At 41.5% G+C, this 12,038-nt stretch overlaps 1 protein-coding gene across 1 annotated transcript; it reads left to right on the top strand.

Moving 5' to 3' along the window:
- The first annotated feature begins 5,587 nt into the window (after positions 1 to 5,587).
- Positions 5,588 to 11,817, top strand: btbd3b (BTB (POZ) domain containing 3b). The gene is made up of 4 exons (XM_037272377.1): positions 5,588 to 6,531; positions 7,476 to 7,566; positions 9,086 to 9,204; positions 9,653 to 11,817. The coding sequence occupies exons 1-4, from the start codon at positions 6,215 to 6,217 to the stop codon at positions 10,683 to 10,685; spliced, it is 1,560 nt and encodes a 519-aa protein (XP_037128272.1). The 5' UTR covers positions 5,588 to 6,214; the 3' UTR covers positions 10,686 to 11,817.
- The last annotated feature ends 221 nt before the right edge of the window (positions 11,818 to 12,038 follow it).

The following is a 12,038-nucleotide window of genomic DNA, read 5'->3' as shown; positions in this document are numbered from 1 at the left end:
CGCCTGGCCCCCCACACACACACACACTCCTTGATTACATCATTGTCAGCTGACCGGACAGAGGTGCAAGACAGTTTGTCAACAGCAAATGTTAAGCAGATATGACTCAATGTCAATAAATGTAGTTTTGACAGTGATTCGAAAACTGTCTATTTTTATTTTTCAGATGTTTGAGACATTCATTTTTCTCTTTAAACTTTGACCTGCACAATGGGGATTGTTCCATGCATTGTAAGTCGTAGCTATGAAGTTACAGAATACATTCCATTTAAATATATTTATTCAAAAAAGAATAGTAAAGATTTGATGACCAGTGTTATTTGTGTAATTGACTGAGTGCTATAAGTCAGCAGGTAAAACCATTCAATTAGTCGTTACGACTCACTAGGTCATATAGAAAAACGTTCTTCCTTGTTTGTATTGTTACACCAGCTACACACCAATCAGAGAAATGTTGTGGTGGCACAGAAACCAAAATGACTTCTCAACTGTTTCAGACCAGAGAAAGCAAACTTCAATTTACACCTTTAAGAGTAAGAAGGAAATGAGGTAAAAGAACATTTAGGACAGACCAGAACTAAAACTCAAAAATGTTTGTCATTCCCCCCGTTTCTTTAGCTCTATCCCAGCACATTACAATCACATCGCACAACCAGAAATACAGACCGACAAGGACAGACAACCAATCTCACGTCTCATTATTGTTATTTATTACTATAAATTGCAATAGAATGACAAGCCTTTCATAGCAGCCAACACGTTAGTGTGATTAGTGCCATTTTGTTTGGGTTAGATACAGTAATAGATTCAGAAAAGGTCAGTCCCACCCCCATGGGACTGAGGCAATCAGGAAACATTAACTCTGAGAAGGTTAAGCCATCGGCTTTCATTGCAGCACAAGGTAATTAGTGAAAATGAATAAAAAGAGGTGTTGGTGACACATACTGGATTCAAATTGCTGTGAACATTTTTATGTTAACGCAGTGTCAGAGATTAGCCTGACGGCTGGAAAAGGATGGGGATGTGTGGCAGGGGTGGGGTGTTCTTGGGTACAAATGGATTAAGAATCGTCTTTGAACGGCTTCTCCCATGTGCTCCACAAAACCGTATCTCACTTTTTAGCTTTTCCACAGCTTTCTGCCGGGACTGTTTACGCTCAGTTCAAAAAAAGGCAATCTCCCTCCTGACCTTCTGTTGCCCCGCGGTTTGTTGATTAACACGCACACATACACACACATGCACGCGCACGCACACACAAAATGGAATTTCATGTTCCATTATAACACATTGTGGTCAGCTGACAGCCTCCAAATTACAACAAGCTTCAGCATCTGGCCAATGTACTGAAGTGCCCTAACAGTAGTATGAAATAAATCCAGTCACCTAATCTTAAAAATCGTTTGTTGTACGACAAATACTGTTTTTGAAGCCTTTTAATATGTGCTTAAATTGCATTGTTCTCTGCCAAACCCGCTCTGTGCCTCTGTTGTGATGTCATTTATAACCGCTGGACAGCTGAGCCCATCATTGCCCATTGTTTTCTCCCGCTGCCACTTTTCCCTTGCTTTATTGGGATGATAAAATGGTACTAATGTGTGCGTGTGTGTTGATCTCCATCAGTTATTGTCTTGTCAGGATGTTCCTTTCTTTATCTACTACCTCACAGTTGTGGAAGGAAGGTTCAAATCTATTATTCCAGAGGATACAACTCAGATAAGTGGTTGGCAAATGCAGGAAGTAAAGAATTGGTCATTCCACTTTATGACCAAGCCTCCTTGTGTACAGCTGCATGTGATGCAGACTTCCCCAAATGAGCAGTATGGTCAGCTTTTTACAACATCCATAGGAAAGATGGCCAAGACTCAAGAGCCTTATCAACACCTTACTCTCCATATTTTTAGTGGGTCCAAGCAGCAGGTGTTATAGTGTTGCTTAAACAGAAAGCCATGTGTGCAGAAGACAGCATACATTTTTTAGCACACAAATGGACAATTTCTGTTTTTGGCTTGGCACTTACCATGCCTTCGCGACTATTCAACTATTACCATGCATGTCGCTGTATACAAACCCCGTGGACATTTACAGGGACAATCAATAATACGAATAGTGTGGTCTAATTATTTCTTTTAATCGGAAGTAAGACAGACAGCGCACTCGGGAGTAGTACATAGACAATGATTGATTGTAATGATTGGCGAAAAAAATGACTGGGGAGAAACTGCAGAGAGAATGAGATTGGTACAGACCAATTCAGTAACTTCAATAAGGATGTGAGGTCACACCTTATATTGAGAGTTTGGTCATCTCAAACATCTCATGTAAAAGCTGGCACCATTCTGACTGGCATTAGATTTCACATTATGAGTGTGCAAAGTTGAAAAACGGGGTCGGTGTGTAAGCAGGCAGTGGGCAGCGGTTAGAAGGTCTTCACTATGCTGCCATTACTTACCGTGTCCACAAATAAAGGACACAAGTGCGGTATCTTGAAAATTGCCCTTGCAGCACCCATTTTTATGCATTTAACCTAAATAAGCTTGTGGATCCCTAGAGGGTTCTGACTTTCTGAATAAGCATATGCAATTTCAACCATACATATTGTGACTGACCCACTGGATTTGGGGGGGAAAAAAATTAAACTCCTACCATCATTGGTTAGAAGTTAAAAATCCTGATGGCGTTATCTATTTTAGTCTCATCTCAGGAGTAGGGAAATTTACACTTGGAACATCATCAGAAATGAGTGATACTTCAGTATCCTCCACAAGGATACTTTCAGCTACTGGGCGACTCTACCACTTGAGTACTGTGGCTCCTTGATGATGAAATTTGTGAACAAGGAGAAAACATCTATAACTGTTCAAAAGGAACTTTAAGTCATGAGATTCGGGAAAATTGTCAGCGTAGATGCCTTCCTCCTGTCAGAGCCATCTATTATTTTTCTCTTCAATACAGATTCAATTTGTATCCCAAATGCAGTGGCGGCTAAGGAAGGTTTCTCCAGAGGGTAACAAAGACAGTTTTGAGTGTCAATTCACAAGCAAATAAAATCGAAAAAAAGTTCATCTACAGACATAATATAAACAACAATTTTTTGAGTCACAAACACATTGAAAAAAGGGCGCCTGCTTGACTAATTTTGACACAATCAGTAGAGTGTTCTTAGGTTTGGTCAGTTCTTCGGGCTTCGTTCCCCACTTAACAGTCAAGAAGATTTTTAGTGCTACTTGGTGGTAAAGTTTTTTGAGATGCATGTTTCAGTATGTATTCAAAACTCCACAGACGGACAATTTCACTGTTTAGGCAACACCTTCTGGCAGCTCGATACCACAGAAGGTACCATCATTTATTTTTTCAAAGCATTTCCGCATTAGTGTGTCCTCACGGGTGTGTGCATCAGTGTGTGTAACTTTCTTCCGGGCCTTCATCGCAGTTCTTTTTTGTCTCATCCTTTCTCTGCCAAAACTCCGAGCAGGTGTCTCTATGCAGAAGAGCTCTTTCACAACTTGAGTTCTTATCTGAGCTCAAATACATGACGGGCTGGTAGCCAACTCCACCACATATGAGATTGGTTTTTTTCAATCTACTTATTGGCTGGAACATCATAAAAATTAAATTAATTAAATAATTAAAAATAAAGAGTATTACTAAGAACAACTTTGTTTGACTTTGTGAACAAGCCAGAAATTGGCATGTAGCCTCAAACGTTTTTTTTTTGTTTTTTTTTTAGTCAGAAGAGCACAAACCTGTCTTATTTCAAAGAAGTGTGCTCACACAAGATCCCCCATATGGTGGTTATAGCAACATAATAAAATGTTGATAGAACAAATTTCACACTTTACATTCTAGTAATTATTTGAACACAATTCGTGAAATTCTCAAAATAGTGCATTTGTTTATTTTAACACAACAACTCATCACGAGGACTGCATAACCGCGCAATGACACCATCACACTCCTGTTGGGGGAAAATAAATACTACGGAACAATGACATTGTGTGAGACAAAAGTTGATAGTGTGCCTGTCGCTGTGCCATCGTTATTCAACTTCCAACAATGCACTTTCGGATGATGAGATAAAATGCAATCAAAAAAGCAGGAGGTCGTTTAGTATGACAGTGCTATACACAACCATTTGATTTATCATCAAACTGTTAAACAGTGCGTGCTATACAGATTTTAAAACAAGAGGCATGCGCCTTGTCAAAGAAGAGGCTGCAGAATTAATTGTGTATTACTGCACCATAGTCAGTTGTTCCGTGTCCTAAATGTGTCCTGCTGAAGCGTGTGGATGTGGTTTCCAAGGTAACATCTCTAGTGGCCGGGCTTTTCAGAGCACCGTGCCCTGTAATGTTGGTCCCATGTTACCATAGCAAATGTCTGTTTTACATCGCACACTCTATAAGGGGGCTTTGCGGGCTAATGCTCCTCAGTGCAGAAAAAACTGAGACAGTTAATTGGGGATTAAGGAAAAATCAATACTGTAGTTCAAAGAAGTGGATAAAAAATAATACACCTTTTCCATCGTGTCTTGGGGTTTGGGATTTTTGCTTTTGTTTTTGCAAATAATATGGTAGCACAGCTAGGCAGTATCAACAACAGGGTTACTGCTTTTCAAAACTTTAAAGTAAGGTAAACAGGGAATATTTTAATATTTCAATTGATGTGCAGTATAAATATTGCAATATCAGCATTTGATTCTTTAGTACCATCTCACACAAACATTTAAAACATTTTAACACTGCTCCTTTAAATAGAATCCCCACTGTGCAAAGTGCCAACTGCGCAAGAGGAGCAAAAGTGCATGCATTATACATTGGGCAAAAGTGCATTGCATTTATGGCTCAGTCCATTGCTCTGCAGAGATGACTTCACAAGAACAATTCCTCTCAGTCTCGAATATATTGTGATTTTTTTGTTCATTCTCTCCCCCTACCACAAAAGAAAATGTTGATTTAAGCAAGACTTTAATCATGAAAGAGGCAAAACACAAAGCTGTTGTTCTAAAAAAATATATAATTATTGCTATTCTAGTTATTTTTATTGATAGTGCCAGTATTTTTTACATTTTCATAAAAAAAAATGTCTATATTACGTACTCATAGTTTGTTTTCTACCACTTGTCCAAATTAGGGACGCAGGTGAGCTGCAGCCTTTCCCATCTGACTGACAAGAGAGAGGTGCGGAGCAACATTGACTGGCTGCCAGTCAACTGGCAGGCACAAGTTAGACAGACCAAAAAAAATCCTCTTTTTCAATATGAGCGAGTGAGACTCATGCGCAAGTAAAAAAAGAAAAGTATGTGCATGTGTCATGAATACAGAAAACTGTTTTGAAGGGACTAAAAATGTAAGAAAATGCATCAATTAACTAAAACTACATTAGCAGCCTGAATGTGACAGCTGCAGATAAGGCTAAAGGAAGTAGATTTGGATGAGAATAGATCATTCCCGTGGCAGATAGCTGTCTCTTTAATTGAGACTTTGACAATTACATATTCAAGTATGGGCTGCATGAGCCAATCAAGAAAACTGTGCACTGCCATTGGCCGCATGATGAGGAGTTGTGTGTAATGCGAGGGTGAGGTGGTGTGTGTGAGGGGGTGTAGAGGGGGCTGGAGCGCAGTCTCCTCCGTGCTCTCCCATTTAATCTCTCTAGTCAGCAGAATGTGCGGCGGGGCAGAGCAGCGCAGCGCAGCATCCACCAACACAGCATCCAGGATGGCGACTGCGCTCATGGAGGAAGCAAGCGAAGCAAGTGTTGAGGAGAACGTATAAGCGCTCCAAAGAGGGGAGAGTGAGCTGTAAAGAAAAACACAGCTGGGAGATGAGCGGGACCGGGGCGTCGTTGCTGTCTGTCTGAGAACCACTGCAGCAGCATTAAATCTGAGGCTGTCAGACCAACCCTCAGCAGAGCGACAAGGGGGGAAGAAGCTATTTCAAGAGCGAGTCTCATCACGCTGAACCAGAAATGGAATTCACAAGAGCTAATCTAAGTTCAACCCGAAGAAAAGTGGATGAAAAGTGTGGACTTTCCTCTTCGAAGAAATAAACAGACAAGCAAGTTTTGAAGTCTCCTAGTGGATTAGTGAGTGCTGCACTGCGTCCGAGGCGTGCAACCTTTGCTGTCATCTTCCCAGGTCCTCCCTCGCAGCTGTCTCCTCCCGGTGAATGTCCTTTCTGCGCTCTGTTCCACTGCTCAGCAGTTCACCACACTCATGGTCGATGCCAAGGGAAGGAACATGAAATGTCTGACTTTCTTCTTAATGCTGCCTGAGTCAGTGAAAAGCAAGTCAAGCAAAAGCTCCAAGAAGGGGAATGCCAGTGGCAGCCCCAAACTGCCCCCAGTCTGCTATGAGATTATCACTTTGAGGAACAAGAAGAAGAAGAAGATGGCAGCAGACATGTTTCCCACCAAAACGCCGGCACCTGCCACCACTACCACTGTGCAACAGTACCAGCAGCAGAACCTCAACAACAATAACACCATACATAATTGTAACTGGCAAGGACTCTATTCTACCATCAGAGAAAGGTAGGCAACCTTACAAATCTTGATGGCTACTCAACAAGGAAGAAACACAGTATAAAAAATGAACGTCTATGCGTAGAAGCGCACCCTGCCCTTAATCGGCCGGGGATTATTCTAGTTGACACCACCTCTATGCGTGTCGACTTTGCCGCTCCAACAAAGGCTGGACAGGAATGAAGTGGACTTTATATGCACAACAGGGCCAGATTGTTCTTTTCTAAAGGCAAAATATTTACTTTGGCCGGAGAGCAAAAAAAAAAAAATCGCAGCTGTCCAGTGCAAAACCGTGCTTTGTTGTCGTCTCTCTAGAACATTTTGTTTACCTACCACAGTGCTCCTCTGCTCAATAATACATGAACAGTTTCATTGTTGGGTCTTTTGGTAGACAGCTTTCACTTGTTCTGTCATTTATGGAGCGCTACACTTTATGCAATCTTAAACTTCAGAGTAAATGTTCGGGCAACTATACAGCTTGGTGGCCTATACTGATTGATTGATTGATTGAATATTTATTGATCCCCGGGGATGGGGAAATTCAGGCCCCAGTAGTATTCATACCACAGAGCGGGTATATAAAAGATACACAGATGACATGAGCGCAACTCACGAGGCTCCCATAAGGCTGCCACACAACGGCGCCACAAAGAAAGCCAGTAAATGCAAAAGTTAAAAGCCATCAAAGCAAAGCAACAAGACAAAGGAAAAAAAAAAAGTAACAGCGGCCAACTAGCCCCCCTCAATACCCAAAACACACAAAATAGCCTCCACGGGGTCCATAAATAGGTGTAAGGGCAGTCAAGTTCAACGGCGTGGTTCAATGGACAGCAGGTAACCCAAATAATCTGGTGCTTTACATTTTTTCACGATATTTAAACTGCCTGTTTGGTATAACAAATGAGCCATACAAATACCTTTTAAAGTTAATTTCGTTCTTTTTGTGCTTGCAGAAACTCTGTAATGTACAACAATGAACTAATGGCAGATGTCCACTTTGTGGTGGGTCAGCCTGGAAAGACCCAGCGGTTGCCGGGACACAGGGTAAGGATTTTACCATTCAGTTAATTAAGTAAAAAACAACATCAGAACTTTATAAACTGTTTAAATGACTTCATGGAATTCGAATCCTTTGTGCTCCGCTCTCACTTCGGCACCACATGTGCCTGTTCGAGACAGTCCTCAATTATTTATGTAAATGAGTCTGGATGAAAAAAGGGTGAGGGGTTTACTTCCTCCTTGCTCCACACAAGATCTTTGTGTCTTGATTTTTTGTTTTGGAAGGGGGAAGGGGGGGGGGGGGGCAATTACATTTTTCAACTTTCTTATAACACTGCACAGCCACGAACGAGAGCTCAACGCATTCAACTGCATAATCAGAACTAATTCTGGATCTGCAGACAATGTATACGCAACAAAGAGCAATCGTTATTATAATCAAGTCTTTTTTCCTCCTCTATGCTTATTGAGAAGTTTCTTTTTTTTTTTTACATCCGACATCTTAGTCTGATTTGCCCCTCTTTGTGCTCCAAGAAGTTACCATAAATGATTAATTAGACATTATGTCTGGACAAAGGGAATTGCTTAAAAGCATATCTATTTGATATGGATATATTTGAATATTCACTACAAATCCGGATTATTTTGGTGCTGTCAAAAGCGCTCTGCTGACTACCCTCTATTTTCACCGTAAATTGAGTTCTGAGGATTTTGGGGTCTTCATACGAGACCTAGATGTATAATCTACAGATTACTTTGTGAGTGCTCTTTGAGAAGACAGTTATGGAAGGACATGTTGGATGACTTGACTGCACTGAAAGGCTGAAACATTATGCCAGTTGGATTTAATGACGTTCAATGCAGCATTTTTTATTGTCTCCATTTGGCACTTATAGCCAAAAGCCAAGAGGTGCGACTAAGCACATCTTAAACTGGTCCACAATTGACCTCACTTTATGGAAAATAATCTTTAATATCTGTGTATTCTTTTGTTGAAACAAAGATTGGGTTCACTGTACCATTGCCCACTCCTAATAAGAGTGCTCTGTGTCACATGTCCCAACCTAGTCTCACTTAAACTGCAAACCCCCCAACACACAAGCTGACAAATACAGTACATGAGTACGTAGCGCCATGAATGGATTTGCTCTCATTTCTAAAATTAGCGTTAGCATCGTGTTGCACCCGGTGCAGTCAAGCTGCGATTAGTCATTAATTTCAGGAAATTGAATTTTCACTATTCAATGGTGTGATTAGAAATTCTTTTTATTCGATCAGATGCAATCTTGTTTGTTAGAAACACGCCTCTTCATCCTGAGTGTAAATAGCGCTCTATCTGGCTGAGCGCTGTTCATTATAAGAGAAACTGAGCAAACACAGCCTCCATTAATTACATCTGGGGAATGGTTCAATAGCTATGCCTTAAATACACTGTTGCACATTCACAAACTATTCAAATAAAATTACAACTAATCAACTTTCTCAGGTTAAAGTGTTGCTTGTTTGAATCAAACATGAGAACCAATTAATAAATGCCTTCCCTCCCCCCCCCATTTTTTAACAGTATGTCTTGGCGGTGGGCAGCTCAGTGTTTCATGCCATGTTTTATGGTGACCTGGCTAAGAATGATGATGAGATTCATATTCCGGATGTGGAACCAGCTGCATTTCTGGCAATGTTGAAGTAAGGATATTCTTTTCTGTTTGGCTCAAACACTATTCTCATTGACCTTGTATTATATTGCTTTTATGTTCATGGAAGGAGATATGAAACATTTCCTTCAGTCAACATCACTACTGGATTGGCTTTTCAAATGGTTCATTTGTCACACGATCAAGGCTTTAGTGACAAAGCAAAACTGCTCATATGGTGGTTGTTGCGTGCAGTGGGAACAGCACTGAATCATCCTGTGGTGGTTCAAATACTTTATTACTGAAATGATGTAGCTCAAAAGACATGTACCTCGACTAAGAGACCAGTTTACGAGCTTTTTGATGTATGTGCTGCTGCAAGGCATAAAAGGCAGTCAAGGCACCACCGTTATGCTTCAGTCCTTGTTTTCCAAGTTGCCTGTTTTCCAGTATAAAATAAGTTCATCATAGCAAACTAGTGTACCCGTTTGTGTCAACAGGTACATCTACTGTGACGAGATTGACCTAAGTGCTGACACAGTCTTAGCCACTCTCTACGCTGCCAAAAAGTACATTGTCCCTCACCTGGCACGTGCCTGCGTGAACTTCCTGGAGACCAGCCTGAGCGCCAAGAACGCCTGTGTGCTGCTCTCTCAAAGCTGCCTGTTCGAAGAGCCCGAGCTGACTCAGCGCTGCTGGGAAGTGATCGACGCCCAGGCCGAGCTGGCTCTACGCTCCGAGGGTTTCTGCGACATCGACTACCGGACCCTTAAGAGCATCCTAAAGCGAGAGACACTCAACGCTAAAGAGATTGTTGTCTTTGAGGCGGCGCTCAGCTGGGCTGAAGCTGAATGTCAGAGACAGGAGGTCACTTTGTCCACTGACCACAAGCGGAAGGTTTTGGGCAGAGCCATGTACCTGATACGCATCCCCACCATGGCTCTGGATGACTTTGCCAATGGAGCGGCCCAGTCGGGCGTGCTGACACTTAATGAGACGAACGACATCTTTCTTTGGTACACAGCTGCCAAGAAGCCTGAACTTCAATTTGTCAGCCAGCCGAGAAAGGGTCTGGCGCCCCAGCGCTGCCACCGCTTCCAGTCCTGTGCCTACCGAAGCAATCAGTGGCGTTATCGGGGCCGCTGCGACAGCATCCAGTTTGCTGTGGACAAACGGGTTTTCATCGCCGGTTTCGGACTTTACGGCTCCAGCTGTGGGTCAACAGAGTATAGCGCCAAGATCGAGCTCAAACGCCAGGGAGTGGTGATGGGACAAAACCTGAGCAAATACTTGTCGGATGGCTCCAGCAACACTTTCCCTGTGTGGTTTGAGTACCCGGTGCAGATCGAGCCTGATACCTTCTACACGGCCAGCGTGGTTCTTGATGGGAATGAACTGAGCTACTTTGGACAGGAAGGCATGACAGAGGTGCAGTGTGGGAAGGTGACATTTCAATTCCAGTGCTCATCAGACAGCACTAATGGCACAGGGGTGCAAGGAGGTCAGATTCCCGAGATTATCTTCTACGCCTAACGTTTGCACTTGAGAAAATGTAAGGAAAAAAAAAAAAGATCACTTTGTGTAACGTGGCCTGGTATTTATTTTTTCCACTACTCTTGTGTACTGTTTGACTTCTGGAAAAGATCTTAAGCGTATTACGTGTGATTTAGGTGAATGGTTTCCTTGATAAGGACCTGATGTATTCCGATAATGATGTGTAGAAATATATAGATGAAAATACAAAGAAATCTATCTTGCGCTTAATGTGCATGTACATATGAACATATGTAAATCGTTAAACGTATATGAGGGCATACTTAGGACTAAGACTGTCCTCGGAAAACCCTTTTATGATGAATCGATACACTTCTTATTTCTACTATGTTTGCATAGAATGCACATATATATATAGCAGCAATACATCACATTCTTCTGTATTCTCTAATGAATATTTCATGCGATTAGTGGTCTGGATTGTCAGCATTACAATGGAAGGGAATATAAAGACTTACACTTATAGTCAAAGCACTGTGTTTAACACTCATCGAGCATTTGTATTTGAGTGGTTGTGCTGCTTTTTGGTACTTTGGATCTACTAATGCTGAGAGTTCTTAGATTAGAGAGCACTTTGAGACACTACTTTCTCTCTGTAGCATGTTGCTCTGAACTTACAATCACCCTTCTCACGAAAACTTCATCAGTGTTGTTATGCGCACAGTAAACATCCATAAATGAGCATTAAAAAAAAACCTTTCATGCCTTGAGGGTTCTCTTATTTTTTCTTCTCTGATTTAATTCCAGTCTAATGTGGACTGCTAATTGTTGTTGCACCTTAGGTTTGTTTTCACAGGGACAACATCAATGGTGGACATGTGTGCGTGCGCGTGTGTGTGTGTGGTGAAGCAGACTGTCTGCTAGAACTGCTGTTGTTAAAAAGATGCACACTTCAAGTGTGTGCACGGTGTGTTGCAAACTTGCACTGATGTTTTGTAATCAAAAGGCGTGTTTTTCAGTTGTTCTTCAAGATGTGTAATTTGTTTTGCTTGAAATTGAAGAAAATCCACAGTTTGGTCTGAGGATGACAAAGGATGTTCAAGTCCTGTGTTTACATTCTGGGTGACTACTGAATGTGGATGATTTTTGAAGCAAATAAAGAACAACAAAAGGTACTCTTTACTTGTTATTGCCTTCCATAAACTAGAGATGATATTCTAATGCAACTTTATTCTTCCTCAAGTAAACAGAACGAGGTCTAATAGTGGTGTGAAAGAAGGATTCACATACTATATGAAGCAATTATATTTTATGAGGGATGGACAACATTAGACATGTGCTCAGTTCCACTCTTGGAACAATGATTCAAGCTTAATATTCTTAAACAAACAA

This window comes from Syngnathus acus, chromosome 15, assembly GCF_901709675.1.
Source record: "Syngnathus acus chromosome 15, fSynAcu1.2, whole genome shotgun sequence".
NCBI lineage: Eukaryota > Metazoa > Chordata > Actinopteri > Syngnathiformes > Syngnathidae > Syngnathus > Syngnathus acus.
Note: the sequence above shows the minus strand (reverse complement) of the source record. Positions and strands in the feature narration are given on the sequence as shown.

Coding starts and splice junctions, on each gene's coding strand:
- btbd3b (XM_037272377.1), top strand. CDS start 6,215: ATGGTCGATGCCAAGGGAAGGAACATGAAATGTCTGACTTTCTTCTTA. Junction 7,567..9,085: donor AGCGGTTGCCGGGACACAGG/GTAAGGATTTTA, acceptor ATTTTTTAACAG/TATGTCTTGGCGGTGGGCAG. Junction 9,205..9,652: donor GCATTTCTGGCAATGTTGAA/GTAAGGATATTC, acceptor TTGTGTCAACAG/GTACATCTACTGTGACGAGA.